At 41.7% G+C, this 23,308-nt stretch overlaps 1 protein-coding gene across 2 annotated transcripts in view; it reads left to right on the forward strand.

The window, feature by feature from the left end:
• The window catches only part of Veph1 (ventricular zone expressed PH domain containing 1), a 198,950-nt gene that overhangs the window by 16,069 nt on the left and 159,573 nt on the right, over positions 1-23,308 (forward strand). For both annotated transcript variants that reach the window (XM_040754329.1, XM_040754330.1), the window contains exons 3-4: positions 5,654-5,869; positions 14,227-14,401. In XM_040754329.1, the coding sequence (XP_040610263.1) occupies positions 5,654-5,869; positions 14,227-14,401 (391 nt within the window). The remainder of the gene's footprint in view (positions 1-5,653; positions 5,870-14,226; positions 14,402-23,308) is intronic.

Genomic DNA, 23,308 nt, shown 5'->3' on the forward strand with positions numbered 1-23,308 from the left:
GCCTAGAACTGTCTGTGTAGTCCAAGTAGCCTTGAACTCGATCTTGTTGTCACAGTCTGTCTCAGGGTCTAGGATTACAGGTGTGGGGCACCACACTTGGCCTGCTTTCTCTTTTCTCTCAAAGGGCTTTGATGTTCTTTTTAGTTCTTATACTGGTTCTTTGTCACTTGTGCATGCCACTTATGCTTGCCCCTTACTATATACACCTGGTAAGACAAGTGTACCCAAAATCTGCTCTGGTTCATTCTATTCTCTAAGAGTATTGTTTTTAGATACTCAGAGTCTGTGAGTGATTCTGAGAATATGCTGATTGGAAATCCTTCTTATCTACAAACTAATTTGGAAAAAAAATAGCACCACATTGACAGTGCTTTCTTTTCTGGAGACATTACATTACGTTACCATTCACTTATTTCCGGCTTCTTTAATATCTTTTAAACAAAATTGTGTGGCTTTCTTTTCCCAGATTTTTCTCCTCCATGTGTGTCTGTGAAACACTTCCATGCCTTGTGCTCATGGAGGAGAGAGGAGAGCACTGAATTCTCTGTAACCGGAGCTATGGATGGTTGTGGACTATCACCATGAGGGTGATAGGAACCGAAACTCCTCAAGAACTATTTAAGTAATGTGCATCTTTCTGTAAATGTGTAAGCATCATATATTCTTAGGTAGGGCTAACGATGACATTTTTTTTATTTATTTATTTTTTTACTTTTTTCAGGTGACTGTAAAACAGTTTATTTGTTATTGCTGTATGTATGACAGGTATGGTAGGAGTGTGCATGTCATAGCATGTGTGTGACAGTCAGAGGACAGCTTTTTGTAATCTATTCTCTCCTTCCACTTTACACAGGTTCCAGGGATGAACTCGGGTCATTAGTTCAGAAGTGCTTCACCACTTAGCCTTCTCTAGAGTGCCAAATACATTTTTTAGTGATTTTATACCCAGCAAACTTAATCAGCTATCCTATAATTCTGACAATCTGTCTGTGTACATTTTGTCATTTGTGGGTGATGGGACTAAGAACACAGGCTGCTTTTCATGAAGACCCAGGTTCAATTCCCAGCCTTGTTTTCTGCATCATTTGTACCTTATCTTTCAACTTAGTAAAACTTTGGAGCTGGGTGGCTCAGTGGTTACAAGAGCACTGGTTGTTCTTCCAAAGGACTGAAGTCAGGATTCCAGCACCCACGTGGCAGATCATAACCATCTGTAACCCCAGTCCTAGGGTATCTGATACCCTCTCTGTCCTCTTCAGGCACTCAGGGGTTGCACGGATGAACATGCGTGGGAACCACCCATGCACATAAAATAGAAATAAAACTGTTCAAAGATTTACAAAAAAAAAACCACACACACAAATGATTTGAGTTTCTAATTTTAGAAGGAAAATGTAGGTGGACTTTTCTGTCCTACCGGCCAGCTCCCAAATCACACAGGGACTTATTATAAATTACGAAAGCTTGGCCAATTAGCTTAGGCTGCTTTCTAACTAGCTCTTGTAACTTAATTTAGCCCGTGCGTATTACAGATCCTGTCATGTGACTCGTGGCTGTTAGCTCTCCTCCTGTATGTCCTACTTTCTCTGTATCTGGCTGGTGACACAGCCGCCTTCCTCCCAGCATTCTCTCTGACCTGAGAATCCTGCCTAGCTATTGGCCATTCAGCCTTTTTATCAAACCAACCAGAGTGGCACATCTTCATAGTGTACAAAAAATATTTCACAACATTTCCTCCTTTTTTGTCTAATAAAAGGGAAAACTTTTAACCCTAACATAGTGAAATCATATACAATAAGAACAATTGTCAGAGCTGGGTGGTGGTGGCGCATGTGTTTAATCCCAGAAGAGGTAGGCAGATCTCTGTGAGTTCAAGACCAGCCTGGTCTACAAGAGCTAGTTCCAGGACAGCCTCCAAAGCCACAGAGAAACCCTGTCTCGAAAAACAAAAACAAAACAAAACAAAGAACAATTGTCAGGTAAGAATTACATTTCCAATGTCCAGTCCACTTATATTTGGCAAATTTGGAGAAAGTTCTGTATTATCTATCCTATCTTAGTCCAAAGTTTTATACCAAAACCATTTTTTGTCATAACTTGTATTACCATCATAAAAACTGGCCATTCAGGGTTTTTATTAAACCAACCACAGTGATTATTCCACAACAGGAAAAAAAAATACAAAACTCAAAGGCTGAATTGATTTAACTGTCCAAACATATTTTCTTTCTTTTTCTCCTCTCTTTATTTTTATTTAAATTAGAAACAATCTTGTTTTGCATGTCAATCCCAGTTCCCTCTCCCTCCCCTCCTGCTCTGCCCCCACTGACCCCTTATCCCATCCCCTTTCTGCTTCCCAGGGAGGATGAGGCCTTCCATGGGGCAATCTTCAAAATCTGTCACATCATTTGGGGCAGGGCCCAGGTCCTCCCCCATGTGTTTAGGCTGAGAAAGTATCCCTCTATGGGGAATGGTCTCCCAAAGTTCATTTGTATACTAGGGATAAATACTGATCCACTACCATTGGCCCCATAGACTACACAGTCCTCCTAACTGACACACACATTTAGGAGGTCCAGTTTGGTCCTGTGCTGGTTTCCCAGCTATCAGTGTGGGGTCCATGAATTTCCCCTTGTTCAGGTTAGCTGTTTCTCTTGGTTTCTCCAGCCTGGTCTTGACCCCTTTGCTCATCACTCTTCTCTCTACGACTGAATTCCAGGAGTTCAGCTCAGTGTTTACCTGTGGGTGTCTGCTTCTGCTTCCATCAGCTACTGGATGAAGGTTCTAGGATGGCATATAAGGTAGTCATCAATCTCATTATAGGGAAAGGGCCTTTCAGATAGCCTCTCCACTATTGCTTAGATTGTTAGTTGCTGTCATCCTTGTAGATCTCTGGACATTTCCCTAGTGCCAGATTTCTCTTTAAACCTATAATGGCTTCCTCTATTATGGTATCTCTTTTCTTGCTCTCCTCTGTTCTTCCCTGACTCAATCTTTCTGCTACCTCATGTCTTCCTCTCCCCTCCTCTTCTCTCCTACTCTTTCTCCTAATTCCCCCCTCCCTTCCCCCGTGCTCCCAATTTACTCAGGAGACCTTGTCCCTTTCCCCTTCTCCAGGGGACCATGTATGTCTCCCTTAGGGTCCTCCTTGCTTCCTAGTTCTCTGGAGGTGTGGATTGTAGGCTGGTAATCCTTTGCTCTATGTCTAATATACATATATGAGTGAGTACATACCATGTTTGTCTTTTTGTGACTGGGTTACCTCACTCAGGATGGTTTCTTCTAGTTCTATCCATTTGCCTGCAAATTTCAAGATTCCATTGTTTTTCTGCTGAGTAGTACTCCATTGTGTCAATATACCACGTTTTTTGTATCCACTCTTCAGTTGAGTGGCATCTAGGTTGTTTTCAGGTTCTGTCTATTACAAATAGTGCTGCTATGAACATAGATGAACAGATATCCTTGTTGTATGAATGTGCATCCTTTGGGTTTATGCCTAAGAGTGGAATTGCTGGATCTTGTGATAGACTAATTCCCATTTTCCTGAGGAACCGCTGTACTGATTTTCAAAGTGGCTGTATGAGTTTGCACTCCAACTAGTTGTGGAGGAGTGTTTCCCTTTCTCCATATCCTCTCCAGCATAAACTGTCCTTGGTGTTTTTGATTTTAGCTATTCTGACAGGAGCAAGATGGTATCTCAGAATTGTTTTTATTTGCCTTTCCCTGATGGCTAAGGATGTTGAGCACTTTCTTAAGTGTCTTTCAGCCATTTTTGATTCCTTTATTGAGAATTTTCTATGTAGTTCTGTACCCCACTTTGTAATTAGATTATTTGGTGTTTTTGTGACTAGCTTCTTGAGTTCTTTGTATATTTTGGAAATCAGCCCTCTGTCAATTGTGGGTTTGGTGAATATCATTTCCCATTCTGTGGGCTGACATTTTGTCTTGTTGACTGTGTCCTTTGCTTAACAGAAGATTCTTAGTTTCAGGAGGTTCCATTTATTAATCTCAGTGTCTGTACTATTGGTGTTACATTCAGGAAACAGTTTCCTGTACCAATTTGTTCAAGGGTACTTCCCACTTTCTCTTCTAAGAGGTTCAGTGTGGCTGGATTTATGTTGAAGTCTTTAACCCATTTGGACTTAAGTTTTGCACATGGCGATAGACATGGATCTATCTGCAGTCTTCTACATGCCAGCATCCAGTTATGCCAGCACCATTTGTTGAAGATGCTTTCTTTTTTCCATTGTATAATTTAACTTCTTTGTCAAAAATCAGGTGTTAATATCAGGGTTTTCAATTCAATTCCATTGGTCTACCTGTCTAGTTTTGTGCCAATACCAAGCTGTTTTCAGGAATGGTCCAAACTCTTAATCTGTTAGTAAATAGCCATTTTGAAAAGGAATGATGAAGCATGTGCAGACTTCTAACTCAAATGTTGCCTTAATATCCTTAGTAGGAAAAAACATCATTACAAAGGAGGATCAAAAATAAAATGAAGTCAGCTAAGGAAAAATAGACTTAACACTCATTGCCCAATTCCCAATGGAGGAAATAAAAATGGCCAATAAACACATGAAGATACGCATGCTCAGTTTGACTCAAGAAAGTGCCTACGCCAAACAGGAATGAGATGCTATTTTCCACTGATTAAATCAGCAAACACTGAAAATGCTTTGTTCCTGCAAAAGCACAAAGAAGATATTATATTTCTACCCAGACAACAGGAGTTTAAATTCATGAGATCTTCCTGTAAGTTAGCTTAGTAATACGTAGTAGGGACCTCCAAATTATCTCTGTCCTTTGCCTCAGAGAATTACTCTTCTGGAGAAAGAAATCTGGGGTACATGTAGTCACAGTGAGATGTCTATTGCCCCCATTTACAACAGTAAAAAATAATGTTGGGTGTGAGAACTCCCAGTTGGCCAACCGAGCGAGATGGCCCAGGCATCTGAATGCTTGCCTGCGTTTCCTATCCAGGAGCCCCCCATTGTGGTGTTCAGTCAGACCCATTTTCCAACTCAAAGCAATAAGCATTTTTGTTATATGTGTTTGTTTTTTTACATCTAAAACATTTTTAAGGGATCGTATTTTTTTTTTCTTAGTAAAGATGGTGACGTATTTGGGGGGGTAATTAAGACAGGGAGACAGAAGAGAATTTGGGTGGGGAAAGCTAACCTGGGTTTGTTAACTTATTTGAGTTGAAGAGGAAGAAATGAGACACTGAGTTCTTTTGGATTCTGAGAAAGGGGCTGATGAGGGAAACTTACAAAGTAATGTGAATTTTTTTTCAAATATATGACTAAAAAAAAGAAAATCAGTGTAAAAATGTAACTTCTATCTTGTAGGGACCTTGAAACTGAAATGACCTGGGGAGTCACCTGCTTGCACCCTAATGACCCAGCTCCTCTGGCCAGCTGTCACCCTCCCTTTTATTAGTGACAGCAGGTGCTTGGATCTATATTCTGCCTCTTCTGTAAGAGGAAGGCCAACGGTAAAGGGCTTAACAGCCTCACTCCTTAGCGCACAGTGACACACACACACACACACACACACACACACACAGCATTTTCAAAATGACTCATTACTGCGTCTCTTTTTAAGAACGACTTTGTAGAGTGCTTACTAACTTGAAGGTTTTCTTCCTAAATAGGATTACCAAACTAATAATAACGACCAGGCGGTGGTTGAGATCTGTATCACAAGGATCACAGCGGCCATCAGAGAGACGGAATCCATTGAAAAGCATGCCAGGGCCCTGGTGGGACTGTGGGATTCCTGCTTGGAACACAACCTGAGGCCTGCAGGGAAAGACGAAGATACTCCGCATGCAAAAATCGCATCTGATATCACGAGTTGCATCTTGCAGGTAATGTCGCTGCACAGCAGCAGGCAATTCGATACTGAGTTAGCAGCTAATGCGAACGCATGACATCTCTGTACTGAGAGGCAATTGTGTGTGTGTGTGTGTGTGTGTGTGTGTGCGCGCGCCTCTTAGATACTGTAAAAAAGACACCATAAGCCACTGATAGATTAAACCAGCAGGTTGCCAGCTAATAGACTGAGAAAACCTACCGAGTCCTTGCTGTGTCCCTGTGAGCTATACTGTAAAGAATTAAAAAATAATACCTCCTCAGTCATGAAAGCATGGGGAGGCTACAGGAGGGTGGCAGGTGCCCTGCTCCATCTCTCCCCACTTTCTCCTGAGACGGGCTCTCTCACTGAACCTGAAGACCAGCATTGCAGGCACATTCAGCCACGCTCAGCTTTGTATGTGGATGCTAGAGGTTTGAACGCTGGCCCTCACGCTTGTTTAGCAAATGCTTCTGTCTACCGAGATGTCTCCCCAGCCTGACTGACTCTTTTTTTTTTTTTTATGTGTAGCCCAGGCTGACCTTGAACTCGTGATCCTCCTGCCTCTGCCTCCTTCAGCAAATCCTACTGGCCTGTGCCTCCACAACCAGCTGACTGACTCCTTCTAAGTCTCTTTTTCTATGCACTGTGAATACCTACCTATTCATGCATGAGAAATGGGCAAATCCGTGTCTTCAGGTCTCTGCTTTGCCCTTTCTAAATTAGGGATAACAATGCCCACTGTCTGGAAGACATGGCGACCTCTAGCTAGCGCGTAGGTCCACAGAAACACGGAGATGTTAAAATCGTGTGCTGCAGACTTGTGATGGCAGACAAACATGGAGAAGGACTTTCATTGCAATAGTTTTCTCTATGTGGCGCCGACATGACAAGGGGCACCCGGTTCAAGCCGCAGCTTACCCGAGGCTAGGAGCTCCTCTGACCAAGTTACTCTATGGACTCAGCCATTGCCCATCTCCTGGAGAACCCCTGAAAAGAATGATTCACAAGACATTCTGTCTTCTAAAACAAATGCAAACTTGGAGAGGACGGATGAAGACAGACATGGGGAGCAGGGGTATTAAAAGTGTTGGCATAGCCGTGCATTGGTGGTGCACGCCTTTAATCCCAGCACTCAGGAGGCAGAGGCAGGTGGATCTCTGTGAGTTCGAGACCAGCCTGGTCTACCGATCGAGTTCCAGGACAGGCTCCAAAACAATACAGAGAAACTCTGTCTCGAAAAAAAAAAAAGAAGTGTTGGCATAGTTGGTGCACTAGAATGAAATTCCAGAGAACCAAGACTCCATACCTGATTTTAACCTTGTCGGATGAGTCGTGGCACTCTCTATTCTTCAACGACCTTACTTAGTAGACCATGTGTCATATGTTAGTCAGCACGGCATTATCTGTTGTCTCATCTCAGCTACCTACCGTGGGAGGGTCTACGAAGAGGGAAATCATCCAAATGGCTGACAAGGGATACAAAAGGAGCTAGAAGTAATCCACAAATCAGGAAGGATATAATTTTCTGCATTGTAAAAGGACCTAATGTCTAGCCTCCTTGATTGTGCACACACACTGCTCATGGCAGAACTCCCCAGTCAATACTGCGTGGATTCTTATGGGGAAAAATCGGTTGTATAAGGTTAAAAGCTTACTCAACAAGCAATCCCCTCTCTGTTTTTTACCTGTAGGTGATCTTGGATGAATTAACACTTAGTGCCTTCATTGCCCCATCTATAAAGTACAGAATACAAGGGTAATTGCCTTGTGGTTTTGTTGCAATGAAGAAATGATCAGACAGAAAATAAAGAAAAAAATATTCAGGATGTAGGAAATACCATATGATTATTTACTCCAGTTGACTCATCATCTGCAGGAGACTGTATGACACCACACAACATTCTCTTTTTATTGTTATTTTGCCTGTGTGTGTGTTTGGTGTTTATGCGAAGGCTAGTGGCTGACATTGGGTATCTTCCTCCATTGCTCTTCACTCTATTTACTGAGGCAGGAGCTCTGGATGAAACCAGAGCTAACCAGCTTGCCCCCATCTCTACTTCCAAGTGCTAGGATCATAGGCAGGCCACCACACCTACCCAGCTTTCATGTGTGATTGGGGAGCCCTAACTAAGGTCCTCACGCTTATGTGGCAAGTGCTATATCCACTAAGCCACTGCCCAACCCAGCATTCAAGTCTTTACAACAAGCTGTTCATTCAATAATTACAGCCACTGGTGGTTGTTTGTCTATCTCTATTCTCCCAAATTATGTTCTCCCCCCCACATTGAGGTATTCCAACCACCTAAAATAGCACTTGGCAAACAGTAATATCTACTGAATGAAGTAATGTATGGACTTGGGAGCAATAAAGACCCTGTGGTTTCCTTAGCAACTAGACTTCCCTCCAGTGGGCTTCTGGACATGGTCCTTGGACAGGAGGATGAAATGTGAAGGATGGGATCAATCAACAGACCTGCTCCCTTCCCACCTTTCAAGAACCCCACTGGGACAACCAGATGACTGTGTCTATTAGATTTCTAGATAGCTACACTGGCAGGAGTCAAGCATTCTGTCTGTCTGCTCATTGAGGCTGGGTGAATGCCCAAGGAGCCCTATTCTAATAGATGAACTTGAACATCTCTTGAGATTTTTGCTTTTCTACAGCTCCAGTTGAATTCAATACCTGGAGGCAGAGGGGCCTCTCTGTTGCTGCCACCCGAGATCTGTATCTCATCTCTTTTGCTTTATGCCTTCCAGTTTTAAAACACTCGATCAGAAAGGTTCCCAGAGTGCATTTTCAAAAGGAAAAATCTCTTACCAAGAGCTCAAATGGTGCAATCAAGTTGAGAAATGCAACCCCTGGCATCGTGGAACAAGGCCCCCTTGTTTCACATCTCCACCGAGGTGTGGCAGTCAGTTCTGAGGATTTCAAGTTTATTTCCATACCACAGTGCCCTCCGTTCATTCCCTGAGCTCTGAACTTGTAAGATAATATTCACACCAGCAGGCTCACATCTATGCTCCACCATAGGCTGTGACATTATCAGCTGCTGCTAAAGTGGTTTATTTGTTGTAGAATGGTGACCACAGGACTTTTCTCTGCCTGTATGCCATTAGCAACCCTGCGATCCAAATAACTCTAAAGATAAAACGACTTGTTGTGCCCAGATCTACCGCATTAGATGCCTTTGAAATGAAGCTCAGCCGATGACACTAAGCTGTTTGTTATCTGTTAGGTCCATGGGATTCTTCTTTGTCAATGTCACCCTGGCCTCTATCCCCTTACTCCCACCCTGTTTTCGTCAGCGGTGCTTGTGGCTTTTGATACGGTCGGGGCTGTCTAGACAACCGTTTTTGAGATGGAATGCTTTCGGTGGTGGCGCTTAGAATTTAGATCAGCTTGTTTGCTCTTTGCTTAATGTTTTACTTTTTGTTTCATTTTAGAGGTTTCCAAATTATAGGTGTGGGGGAGAAGATAGAAAAGTTGAGTGTGCTGAAGTTTATCGTGATGGCATTATGTATGCACTTGAGGGGGGGTTGCGGTCTTGCATCGGATCCACACTTCACAGGTGTCCAGAACTGTTCTAAACAGAGGTGGTTCTGGTTGGTGCAGGAGGCCTGGAGCCCTCACTCCAGAGGTTAAAACAGAAAATAGTGATTTCCATCCATCGGATCCCTTCCCTGTGTTTGTCTGTGCTCAGTTAGCAAGGGCCACTTTGTGTTGCCACCACTTTTGGTTTTTTTTTTAATTACACATAAATATGCTTGAGACCACAGTGCACACCCTTAATCCCAGTGCTAGGGAGGCAGAGGCAGGCACATCTATGTGAGCTCGAGGTCAACCTGGTCTATATAGTGAGTTCAAGGCCAGCCAGAGCTACATAGTAAAACTCCATCTTAAAAATAAATAATAAAAAATTTAAAAGTGCCTAAAGAGATTCCTCTAATAAAAAACGTGTACTCTTCTACTTTCAAGTTATTCTTGGCCAAAAGAACCACTCAGTGTGGAAAAAGTCCCTTTGACATGGAGTCCTTTTTGGAAAGTTCCCAAGGTTAGGGTTTTGACCAGTCAGTATAGGGACAGGTTTAACTGTTGAAAGTTTAGCGGTCAGAAGCCTCCATGTAATATACATGTATCTGAATGTAATTGGATGGCTATAAACAGAACTGATGACAAGACTTGGGGTTGGGGTAGCATCCAATGCTATGGAAGAAGTAACTTGAATGTGAATCCAAAGAAGCAGCAATATACCATAATTGAGAAAAGTGAAAAAAAATTAGTTAACCTTGCTGCACATCACAGTCTGAAGAGTGTATTAGCAAATAGAAGATGGATCACTGTGTACACGTACTCAAGTGTTACTCAGAGCAGGTATTAGAGACTGAATTTGGTGGATGGAATGTTCTGGTCATCACAGATGGCTGTAGAATAAGTGCATTATTTTAACTAGGTTCTACCATGATCTTGATGGAATACATCTCAGTATCTTTTTGAGCTCACCTGATCTTCTGCTGTTGACTGAAGACTCTGGTTTCTGGCATGGCTTCTTGGTAACTTGATAATGTGAGAGGGATGTTCTGATATGACCAAAGAAAAGTCTCTCACTATCAATAAGTCCCTTGGATTCACTATTTTGTGTCAGCCTTCTAGAAATCCCTTAGTGTGAGTTGGCCTCAGTAGATCCAAGCAATTCTATATGAGTGAGTGCCAGGCTTGGGAGAGAGGATACCTGTCTACCAGGGAGGCCTCATAACCTATCACACCAGCAATAGCCAGTCCAATCAGGCCCACATATATTTGCTAAAAGGTGAGGAAGGCAGGCCAAGATAACCAGATAAGCCATCAGAGATGTCTCAAGGCAGACCATGGTCCTGACTCTGTATCTGGAAAATTGATGGAATATAGGAATGAGTTAAAAATGTATCAGGCATTTTGTTTGCTTGTTTGTTCCTGGTGACTAGAATACTAGGAATGCTTAAGCAAAGGATATTTAATTGGCTTTTTAAGAAAGATCTAGGAATGGAGGTGGGCTAGGCACACTCTGTATCATGGAACTCAAATATTAAAAGGATCCAATTTCTCCCAGCTTGCCTCTCTGACCCCGTGTTTCCTCAAGTTTCATTCAGGTTCTCTCTTGCCTACTGAGGTTGCATGATAGTGACACCTATAAACTCTTAGTGCCTTGAATGCAGCAGGAAAATCTCAAACACGGAGCCCTTTGAAGAATCCTTAACTGAATCTGGTGAGATACTTATTCCTGAGCCATCATTTGCTCCAGGGAAATGTGATGGCTCTTTCTTAGACTGAGTCACTTAATCACTCTTCAGACCAAGGTTAGAAATGCCATAAGCAGAAGAACTGGAAAACTCCCCAAGAAGGAATTAATGTAGAATCTCCAAAGGAAGGAAAGGAGGATAGTAAGTAGGTTTTAGTGAGGCTGAAATCTGGAGGTGGAAGGTAAGCTGTAGCAGTAACATCTTCTGTCATTTTCGCGAGTATCATGGACTCAGTACCAAGTTACGAGTGTTCCAAAGTTATTGCTCCCAACTCACTTGAGTGTCTCAGCTACCCATGTTTCTTTTACTTGACCTGCATACTCAGCATGAACAGGCAACTCCTCCTTCTGGCACTGGCACTGCGGTTATTGTACTATTGACTGTATTAGACTCAAGTCATGGTCAGTCACAAAATCCTAACACAAGTGGTGCATAGAGTGTTTGGTAATGTGCTTAAACGAAGTTTTAGTCCACTTAAAAAGTAACTGAAAACCGAATGAGAGAGCCGTGCCTTTCTCAGAGAAGAGTTCATACCTTGGTGACACCTTGTAGATAGTCCCAGTCCAAAATTAATTTTAATGAAAGTGAGCAAATTTTCATGTGTTCAGTCATTTTCTGCATCCTTACTGATAAGGCATCTGTTCAAACCCTTTATCTGTTTTCTCCTTTGGCTGCATGCCTTATTCATGCTGATCCCAAGTTTGTTTGTATGCATATATTCTGGTAATGGCTAGATCTTCGTTGAATAAATGGATCGCACATACCTGTCCTTTGGATAATCTTTTCATTCTCTTATAATATCACTGGCTAGAACTCCTTATGCATTTTACATTCTCCCTTTTTATGGTGATATTTAATTAGATTTGAGAAACTGCTCATAGACCCAAAGCCACTGGGGATATTGAATATACTCCTTTTTCCACCTTTACTTTGTTTTTTATTACTAGATACACAATTTACCTGGAATTTATTTTTGTTTTGGTCGGCATAAGGGTCAAGACACATTTTTCTCCCATCAAGTATCCTTTTTGACCTAACCACCCCACATCTAAGATGGCGTGATGCTTCTCTGAGACCCTGTTTATCAGTGACAATCTTAGCCTCATGTTCCTTCTTTAGTCTTTATTGTAGAGTTTGTTATAGTCCACACCGTCCAAGGATATAACTTTCCCTTTAAGCTACCGAGGATGCTACAAAAAATTGAAAGGCTTAGCACTGTTCTAGTCAGGATGCAGGCTCAGCTGTCATAGCAGAGGCCTAAATAGAAAGTCAGTTAAACTACACAGATAATTTTTTTTAAATCTCTCGTTGGACAATTCAGAAGTGTCAGTCCAGAGCTGATACGGAGGCTCCTCTTTTCTCTGTACTACACACAGTTTCTAATTCATGATACTAGACAGCTGCTTCAGTCCTTGTTACCAAGTCCTTGTTCCAGATAGATTTAAAGGGAAAAATTAATTAAAAGAGTCAAGTCACATCATGCTAATAGTACCCTAAAGGTTGGACACAGTATGCCTTCTTTATCTCACTGTTTAAAGCTTTGCTCGTGGCCATATCTACTTGCAAAAAAAAAGTGGATAGTGTTGTCTGCAGTCATGTAGCTATCCCCAGCAGAAACCCAGAAACCAATTACTAAAGAAAAAGGAAACACACATTTACTGTTGGAGAGGTAGAAGTTTCTGTCCCATTACCCTTGACCACCAGTCCAGGCTTCCCTTCAATGACCACAATCTGATCAGACTGAGCCTAGACAGTTACTCAGTGTACATCCTATTTGAGGGATAGTCATTACTTGACCTTCTCGCCAAGGTCATTGGTCCTTTAGCAGCCTGGAAAGTCCTATTGTACCAGTCAGTTGATATTGTGTCTGCCCTGAGACATACTTATCAGAGACTGCTCAATGGGAAAGTATGATGACAGTCACTGTTACAAATGTGGATAATTGGATGACATAGCTCTGATCAGCCAGCAAGAGGGTGACAAAGCCCAGAGTGGAATCCAGAGTCTGTTTTCTGTCACATGCCCTTCCAAACACATTGTGTTTGCAGTGACATCCATCACCATGTGTCTACATTATCTTCTTTCTTCCTACCTACTCCCTGCTTGTGTGTATGTGCTACATGTGCATGTGTACATGTGTATGTGTGTGCGCACGCCTGTGTGTCTGTATGTCTCTGTGTGTGCCTGTACGTGGAGGCCAGAGGTTGATGCTGGGTGTCTTCCTCTTTTGCTATGTTCTTATTTTTTGAGACATGAAACTCATTGACCATGAACTCACCAACTATTTGACAAGACTAACAGGCAACAAGACCTGGGAATTCTCCTGTGTCTGCCTTGGAGACACAGGTGCATGCCACCATGTTCAGATTTTTATGTGGTTGATAGGCAGTGGTCACCTCTCAGCCTAATTACATCTTATTCACTTATTTTTCATTCTCTCATGTTTACTGAGGACCTGCCATAAGCCTAGAATTGTTGGGAGTAGTAGAAAGCAAAACCTATAGATGGCATGACAAGAGCCTTTCATACAAAGAAAAGAAGCCCCTTTTATTTATAGTATAATGATGTAGCAAAATGAAGACAGCTCCAGAACACACTGTATATGAAACAGCTCTGCCCATAGTCAATCTAAGTGGTAGGGTTGGTGGTAATGAACATATACAATCATATAATATCTATAATTATTTCCTAATTATCTAAGTACCGATGTCAGCGTTTATGAGACCCTTAAGGTGAGTCACAGATTAAATTATTTTAGAATCTAGAATGCCTTCAGGTTTTAGTCTTATACCTATTTTTTTCTTTTGAACATCATTGGCTAAAATTTTAGCATTCATTGACACATAGTAGCTGCCCATATACCTGAGTGCACTGTGTTTCAGTCAATACTTGTATTGACCTCACAGGTCATGCCTCCAGCGAATGCTATCAACCGTCCCTGAGTCTGCCTGTAAGACAAGGTGGGGGGGGCATGCTGTGTAGATAGGTCAGGACCCTGGTTTTCACAGGTGTGCTCTAGGTGCCCAGCAAGTAGTGAATGAATAACTAATGAACACTAAGTCACTTATCTGTTGCCTTCTTATGTTTCCTCAGAATTACAACCGGACCCCTGTGATGGTCTTAGCTGTCCCCATTGCAGTGAAGTTCCTCCACAGAGGTAACAAGGAGCTGTGTAGGAACATGTCCAACTACCTGTCCCTGGCTGCCATCACCAAGGCAGATCTCCTGGCTGATCACACCGAGGGGATAATAAAGAGCATACTCCAAGGTACAGTCCAAGAACTGAGCTGGGGGTGTGGTTAACAGAAACTCAATGAATTGCTCATGGCGCCTGTGAGTGAGGTCCAGCACACAAACTGGAGAGTTAGGGTTTCATTGCTTTTTTGTTGTTGTTGTTTTGTTTTTGGTTTTTTTCTCTGATGATGGTTTACTCACACACAAAATAATGTCTCCTGGGCTAGGTGGGTATGTTTCTTCACCTGCTGAATGAAGTACTTAGATTCACTGAAAAAGTTTGAACTTCTCAATCCAGAGAGCTATGTAACCCATGATTCCTATCAAGGTATCCAATTCCTGTCTGTGGAGAGCTCATTCTGTGACAGATCTCTCCGTGGTTGATGTAAATCCACTTTTTTTTTCATTTCCAAAAGTAAGAATTATCTTTGGTTATATAAAATACACAAGAGCCAGGAATGGTGGCATACACCTTCAATCCCAGCACTTGGGAGGCAGAGGCCTGCTTGGTCTACATATTGAGTTTCAGGACAACTGGAACTACATAGTGAGATCTTGTCTCAAAAAGTCAAAACAAAAGATAAAATACATGGGAAGATGTGTGATGACTTCTGTAACACAAATATGACTTGAAACTAATTTACAAGTACATTAAGTACCACCAAAATAAATGAATAAATAAGGATAATTTTGTTACTACATCATTTGAATCAAAGAGTTCAAACATAATATATCCTTTGAGGATGGGGGATTCTTATCTATCTGAAACCTTGGTTTTGGGGTTTTTGTTGTTGTTGTTTTTGGAAAGGTATTTCAAGTCAGAGGACAGTATATCAAACGACTTATATGCATCGAGATATTTCCAGTCCTCACTGATAAAAATTCTTGAGGTCCACAGGCATCGCTACCCATAAACTGTTTATTAAGACCCAACTTCTTGCAGAGTGCTCTTAGGCTCTTAGTCCCAGGATTTCTTGAAGTCTCCAAGGATGTCATGTATGTGCCCTATGCCCAGTGAACCCAGGCCAGGCCACAGTCTATGACCTTTTGACCAGGCCTCTCAGCTTAGTACACTGTGGTCGAGTTCTCATCATGACTCTGTTCCCAACAGGGTCCATATGGAGCCTCCATGTACCCTGCCAGAATGGTGGCCTCTGCCCTGAGTCCTCTGACCCAGAGTTCCACATCTCGGCCTCTGACAGTAGAACAACAATCTTTCTCCCTGGTGTTAGGCCTTGGTGGACAGATCCAAAGTAGGCTGCTTGCTTCAGGTACCACACTGCTTTGCTGTGTTCCCAATAAGATAGGGAGTATACTCTTTCCAGTGGTAGACCTCTCACCCAGATGAGCAAGGCAAGAGGTTTAATCCCCATCGCTGAAAAATAATCAAAAAACCAAAGCACTCTCTTTCCTTTCCTGAAATCTGAAATTAACTGTCCACCATATGCATAACCCCACCCCAAACCATCTTCTCACACACTCCACCTCACGCCACCTGCTTCTAGCACCCCATTCTTAGAATGCTTACTGCCTGCCAAGGATGAAGGTTTTGTCCCCACCTCAAGTGCAAGTATCAGACACTCCTAAGGAGGCCCCTCAGTGTCAGTCACTCCAGACTCCTGGCCAGTCTAGCCGACTGTCTGACAGACACCCAGATGTGTCTGACCACCCAGGATGGTGAGGTGTGTCGCTCAGCCTGTGCTTCTCTGTAAAGGTTTGCCATTTGTAATATTAATCAGTGGTTTGTTCCTAATTTCCTTTGGCCTCGGCCTCAAATTGCTAATTGTACTTCACATTTGAATTGGATGCAAGTCCAGAAAAGCAATTATGCTTTTATTTTTACCACCTTGAAAACATTTTCTGAAAAAAAATTCGTAGAAATTACAAACACACCAGGCAATTTAAAATGATTGGAAGTAGACTCTCAAGCAACAGATTTATATAAAAATGAATTCCCTCTCTCAGACTGCCAGGAGCTTAGCTCATACTTGGGAGGTTCTTTAAATGTTATTTCAATGACAAAGAGATCTTTGAAACACAAAATCAACTCTAAATTCACTGCAAGCATTTGAAATAAACAAGTGATTTGGTTTATTTGATCTGGCACTCTGAAAAACTTGTTGTAGAATCAATAGTAATTTGACCTATGAATGGCTGGGTCTGCATATTCCAGGGTTTTGATTGTGAGGACTGTCATGACTATAAAGCCCCATCCACAGCTCATGTGAGTTTCAGAACAGAAAGGATTTTGAGTAGTGAGTCCTTTGCTCTGCGTCTTCATTTGATGCTCCCTGTGAGCAGCTTTAGTGAGCTCCTTGGGGGTCTTTCTTCATTACTGTAGTTTCTTCTCACCGGTAGACTGTTGTCTTTGATCTGTGACTGTCCTCTTTGATCTGTAGTATCCTAATCTTTAGACTGTTGTCTTTGATCTGTGACTGTCCTCTTTGATCTGTAGTATCCTAGTCTTTAGACTGTTGTCTTTGATCTGTGACTGTCCTCTTTAATCTGTGGCATCCTAATCTTCATTCTCCTGTACTTCTACTCTTGAAAAAAAAAGGTTAGTGGTCATCTCTTCAATGACAATACTTACAATGCATTATAAGAATAATGTCAGGCAATTTTCATGTCCAACGTTTGAATTAATTTAATCCATTTGTAAGAACTAAATCAGAGTTACTCCCGAGAACTGAAAAACAGAAATCCTATTATCCATTTACTGGGCAGTAACACTTTAAGTAACAACAACAACAACAACAAAGAAAAATCCTTGGTATAAATGACTTCATGGAGAAGATAAAGAAAAAGAGGGAGAGAAAGAAGAAGAGAGGAAGAGGAGGAGAATGAGGAGGACAAGGAAGGAGAAGGAGGGAGAGAAAGGAAAAGGAGAAGAAGAGGGGAGGAGAAACACGGAGGGGGAGGAAGAGGAAGACAGGGGAGAAAGAGCAAGAGGGAGAAGAGCAGCTCCTCGTTGGAACATCAAAGGCCCATGGGTGACCAGACTTCACATTGACTTGACTTGGACATCAGTAGTGGCCCAGAAAAGCTGTGGCTAAGCATCCTTGAGCTGCATTGCTTTGCTTTTATGCCCCCACAGCATGTGCCTTCACACTGTCCTCTTCATATCACTATGAATAGCAACCACACAAAGTCCATATCCAATCTGATTTTCTGTTTTTAATCCAACCCCGGCCATCTCTTTCTGAACAGACATGCCGTCATTGCAGGTAGACACCATGTAACAGTTGTCTGCTTTAGACCATGAGAAAAGGGGATGGCAACGGGCTGCGGCAGAACCACATGAGTGGGGAGTTAGGAAGGACTGGGTCCCAGAGAATGTGCAGGCTGCTGCTGTGTGAATGAACGGGGATGGGGGGGGGACCTACGTGAAAGCCACAAACGCCCGCCGTGTAGTTCTGTACACGAGCTGCTGACTAGAATTAAGACCCCAGCCATTTCACCCCAAAGCCACCTCTGCTGTTGAATCTCAACTCCACTGAATATTGGTCGCACTTGTGTTTTCCTGATTGCTGGCTTCTTCTTGTGTAAATCGAGATGTCCAGGCCACAGTCTAGTGTGCTCTCGATAAGCATTAGCTAAGATGGTGGTGGTAATGATTATGACAGCCTGCCTATATTTGAGTACTTCAGTGCCAGGAGTGTCTTATGAAAACCCACATCTTGCTGGAGTAGTTGAATGAGTATTACGATGAATTAGATGTTCTTTCCCTGTGTCCTTTCCCTTTGGCTAAAGCCCTCCTCTTGTGCCTCTTGGTGTGAGGAGATCTCAAAGATCATTTCTGATGGCTCCTCATGACTGTTCCCTTGTTTACTTCTCCAGTCATAACAAACAGGCTCCCGTCTGGTTCACTGACTCAGCCAAAGATGACTTAATTCTGAGTCACTTTGCAAGATGCACTCTGGTCCCTTCCATGGGGCCTGCCCTCTTGAATTTTCCCTGGTTTTCTTGTCAGCACTACAAAGTATATGGCTCATGGCTGATCATAATGGCCTAAGCTGTCCCCGTAAGGACTAAATGGATGTCTCTCCCTGTTTAAAAGCTTAATGCCACCTTAAAATGAAGTTGTTTCTTTTAGTCAGCCAGCCTCACAGTCACATCTTTATTTCTACTGACCTCATCTTCTGCTACATCTCCAAAAGAGTTTTCTTTGTTAAACACACACACACACACACACACACACACACACACGTATAGTGCTTACATTCTTAACTATTTACTACCCCCCCACACACATGGGATTCAGCTCAATGCTTTTCCAGACCAAGACTTATAAAACATGTTTCTTGTATCCAAATGTGTTTGCAGTTTTTTCCAAGGTCTTTCTCAACTATAAATTTCTTGGACAGTGCCACTCTTTCTTCAAAACACCAATTCAAAAGTTGACCCTATGAGATCCAGGGCCTTGGTGTACCGGTACTGTCTACCCTTAGATTTGGCTCTTAACAGTCCATTGATTATATTTTTCAAAATTGTATTATATATTAAAATTCGGATTCCTCATTTATGTTTATAATTCAACTATGAGAAATTATATGAAATGGGGTTGTATATTTACTCCTAAAGGAAAATGTTTGAATAATTCTAAGCCAAGTTATCCAATTTTTCCTTATTACTGGGCAGATATGTAATGTTTAATTAAATTTAAGTACAAAATGCATTTTATTCAGGTTATTTACATCCCAGTTACCTGTTTTGTATCCTATGGATTTTCAAAATGAGAAGGAAATTGTAAAAAGGTCCTCTTTTGGGAAGAAGTAAAAGTACGCAGAGTTCGCTGATTGGGCATAGGACAAGCAAAGTTGAATACGGACAAACCAGTCAGTCACACTAGTGCCTTTAAGTAAGCCACCAGAAAAATCTGTGTCCCATTTAGCTCTGATGGAAAATTTTAACAAATAATACAGTGGATAGATTATTCGAATCTTATCTTCATTTTACAGAAAATTGAAAAAGAAGTGTATGTTCTATCTAATGCTACCAGTCTGGTATATCCACAAACCAACACCAGACAAAGGCATTATCAGAACGGAAAAAAACACATTCATTTTAGTCATGGACATAGATGCATACATCATGAATAAACGCATTAGGGAAACAATTCTAGCAATGGTCAAGGGAAATTACATAACATTTATTGAGTGTAGACTTGATCTCAAGTACTTACCTGTTCTCCTTGTATTTTAAGAGGGAGTTACTGTTACCATCCCATTTTATAAAATGCACAATGATTTGTTTCAGGTTGGATTTATTCCAGGAATACAAAATAGTTTCCCATTTGAATAACTCCATTGTAAAAACTGAGTGGGGAGAGTATCATGCTATCAGTATAAGCATCTCATAAGATTAAAAACAAATCAAACTGGAAAATTTTGAGAACTCCCTTAACTTGATGAGGAGGATACTTATATATTTGATGGTGAATGGGTAGAAGCATGCCCTTAAGCCCAGGGAAAGAGACAAAGATGCTTCTATATCATTTCTATTTACCATGGTACTGGAAAGCATAGCCTAGACTCCCTAATAAATTATAATATTCATTGTATTGTCATAAGTGAATGAAAAATATTTTGTATACCATGATTTATACACAACAGCTATGAAATTGTATTTATGACTTTTGAGAATAAAATTACAAATCACTTTGAAGGTAGTCAGATAAAGCATAGATATGTGGGGTAGTATACTGTCTTCATGGTTGGGAGACACTGGTGTAGCAAAGATGTACTCTTCAATAAATTCAATGAAATTTTAATAAAATACCAATGGAAAACTTGGTGAAAGATGATTTTAAATTTTGCAAATCAGATAAAGTGAGTCAGAAAGCCCCAGCAGTTCTTCAGAAGGAGAAAATGACTATGAAGTCATAATAATTACTACTACATGTAGTGCTGCAAAAAGATAAAAACAGTCCTGCAATGGAATAGAAAGAATAAAAAGAAACCCAGGCAACAAACCTAGGGAATCAAGGATGTGGTGGGAAGTCCCTGCCATAGAGAAGAGTGGACTATTTAGTGCATGTTGCTAAAATAATTGCCCATATCAAAACACATGTAAATTGATTTCAGTTGAAACAAAGGCCTAAATGTAGTGAAAGTCTCTCTCTCTCTCTTTCTCTGTCTCTCTCTCCCTTTCCCTCTCTCTCTCTCTCTCTCTCTCATCTAATTAATGAGTTATGCTCTTATGCTAATAATGGATATCTACAAAAGTGAACCTAGACTAAATTACAATAAAGAAAAATAATACAAGGCCCTTGGATTAAAAGCTACAACAAGTGTGCCACAGGATGATCATGATAAATTTATTTTCTGCCTCTGCTACAACATGTGTAATTGTTTACTATGCAAAGTCAGAATCTTGTCAGAGGAATAGTTCTCCAGACTCCGTCTGTGCCATGTGAAGACAGACCATGCTGCTTGCCCAGTATCAGAAAACGGAAGCACCCCCAGTACTCAGTGCAGTGTGAGCTACCGTATCTTTCACCCATGAAGATGACAATATGTTCTAGAAGACCTATAAAATGGGAGTGTCTTCAGCTTCATGTGGTTATTTGTAGGTCCCTAGGGAAAGCCCTATGCAAACATTGACTTGTCACTCTATGACACTGTGCCTGTCCTTGCCATTCAATCTGCATGTGATGCTGTCTTCCCTCCCTCTCTGAACCAGAGATAAGGACAGAAATACCCGTCTCTGTCCACAGACCTTTTAAACCGTCTTCTTGCAACTTAAGTTGCAAGACGACCTCAAGTGATTTGCAACTTAAGTAGAAAAATCTTTGAGAAAATAAAATGATGTCTCAGCAAGAGTTCAGATTCTTTTCTGACTTGCTGGCAGCAGCCTGGAAAAGACTGTCCAGTTAATTATGATAAATTTACCTCATGTCTTTCTCTATGGGAGACAAAAACCCAAACCGCTAAATGCTGAGCTGTCTCAGAAAAAAAAAAATGGAGAGAGAATTTTGACTCCCCACGAATTGTCGAGGTGATTTTATGTGCCACACATGGCCGATGAAGCTTGACTAGATAAAGTGCCTACACTCCACACAGCACTCAGCACACTGGTCACTGTGATTCTTCTTCCTGTCACCAGGGTCACATCATTCCCATCTTTAAATAAGTATCTGCAATGCACCAGGGTCATATTAAAATGTTGGAGGCAGAATCATATCCATTCACAGAGGTCCATGATCCCTAGGGAGATGCTCAGTCATCAAAAGTTCATGACAGGAGCTGGAGAGATGGCTCAGTGGTTAAGAGTGTTTGCTGTGGCTGGGCAGTGGTGGTACACACCTTTAATCCCAGCCCTTGGGAGGCAGAGGCAGGAGGATCTCTGTGAGTTTGAGGCCAGAGTGGTCTTCAGAGTGAGTTCCAGAACATCCAAGGCTACACAAAGAAACCTTGTCATGATGAGAGGAGAGAGAGACAGAGAGAGAGAGAGAGAGAGAGAGAGAGAGAGAGAGAGAGAGAGAGAGAGAGAGAGAGAGAGAGAGAGGGGGAGGGGAGGGGAGGGGAGGGGAGGGGAGAGGAGAGGAGAGGAGAGGAGAGGAGAGGAGAGGAGAGGAGAGGAGAGGAGAGGAGAGGAGAGGAGAGGAGAGGAGAGGAGAGAGAGAGTTTGCTGCTGTATAACCACAAGGACCTGATTTTGGATCCCAACATTCCGTATAACAAGTCAACCACAGTCTTTGCACACTTGTAACCTCAGAGATGGGAGAGCGAATCTCTGAGGCTCGATGGCTGCCAGCCCAGCAGGATAAATTATTAAATGTGAGTTTCAGGTTTACACAGAGATAACCCTTATCAAAGGAGAAAAGCAGAGGATGATAAAAGAGAATAGCCAATGCCTCTAGCCTATATGCATGCACATGGGTTCATGCATCAACGCACGCATACACATGCCACTCACACATGCAAAACCCATGACATAATTATTGCTAAATAAAAGTTCTTAGTTCACTATATCACACACTGTTAGGGGAAAATTGCTAGCTCTACTTCTCACAAATGGTAACATTAACCACACAGATAGTACTGTATGCTCATTGCATATACATTTTCATCCGAGTGACTCAAGTCATCTTGTACAGTTATTCTTGTCCTAGGTTTTTTTTTTTTTTTTTTTTTTTTTTACCTGAAGGAGGCTAGTCTGTCCTTCTTCATTATTATAATTTTTGTGGACTTCCTTTGTCTGAGTAAGGCATTGCTAATTTTACATTACCTTAAGCAGACTGGCTTTCACTATGGAAAGATCAAAGTTTGTCCTTTAAATTGATGTCCTATTACAAATACCCAACCTGAATGTTGACAGGAGTAGGAAAAGACCAAACACAGTAAAGAGCGGGAGAGGTGGCTGTCGGAGCTGGCTCCAGATCGCCTGCACTTTCATTGTTTGACCAGCAGGTGTTGCTGTGAGGTAAAGAAAACCTGCACAACCTGCCTGTCTGCGTGCTGATTCTTAAAATACAAACTACAATGTGGGAGAATCCTAAGACCTGTCTCTTTGTTATAGCTTTGTTCCATTGCTTATTTATGTTTTAGCACATGGGAATAGTGTGGGGGGAAATATTTTAAAAGACATATCTCATTTCAAAGGTGATTTGATGAGCCAGAAAACACTTTCATGTGTGACGTCTGCTTAGGGATTTTGTTTTGCTACGTGATTTAAGACGTGTGAAGATTAGTTTGAATGTGTCTGCTAATTAGTAGTAAGCTCGTACTTGGTGGTGCCAGGATTTAAACACTTGTTTTCCGGCCTGAAGACTTTCACCTGTATTTCAGATTGATCAAGTTGCAAGGATCAATAATCTGATACCTTCATATTCTTAGAACCCAAAGCATACCGTAAATCAATATGCACCTTGTTTAACTAAGGTGTTTAGGTTTAGGAATGCCGCTTCTTACCTTGGCTAGGAGACAGTTCTGGACATTTG

The sequence above is a fragment of the Mesocricetus auratus genome, unplaced genomic scaffold (assembly GCF_017639785.1).
Source record: "Mesocricetus auratus isolate SY011 unplaced genomic scaffold, BCM_Maur_2.0 Super-Scaffold_100011, whole genome shotgun sequence".
In the NCBI taxonomy this organism is placed as follows: Eukaryota; Metazoa; Chordata; class Mammalia; order Rodentia; family Cricetidae; genus Mesocricetus; species Mesocricetus auratus.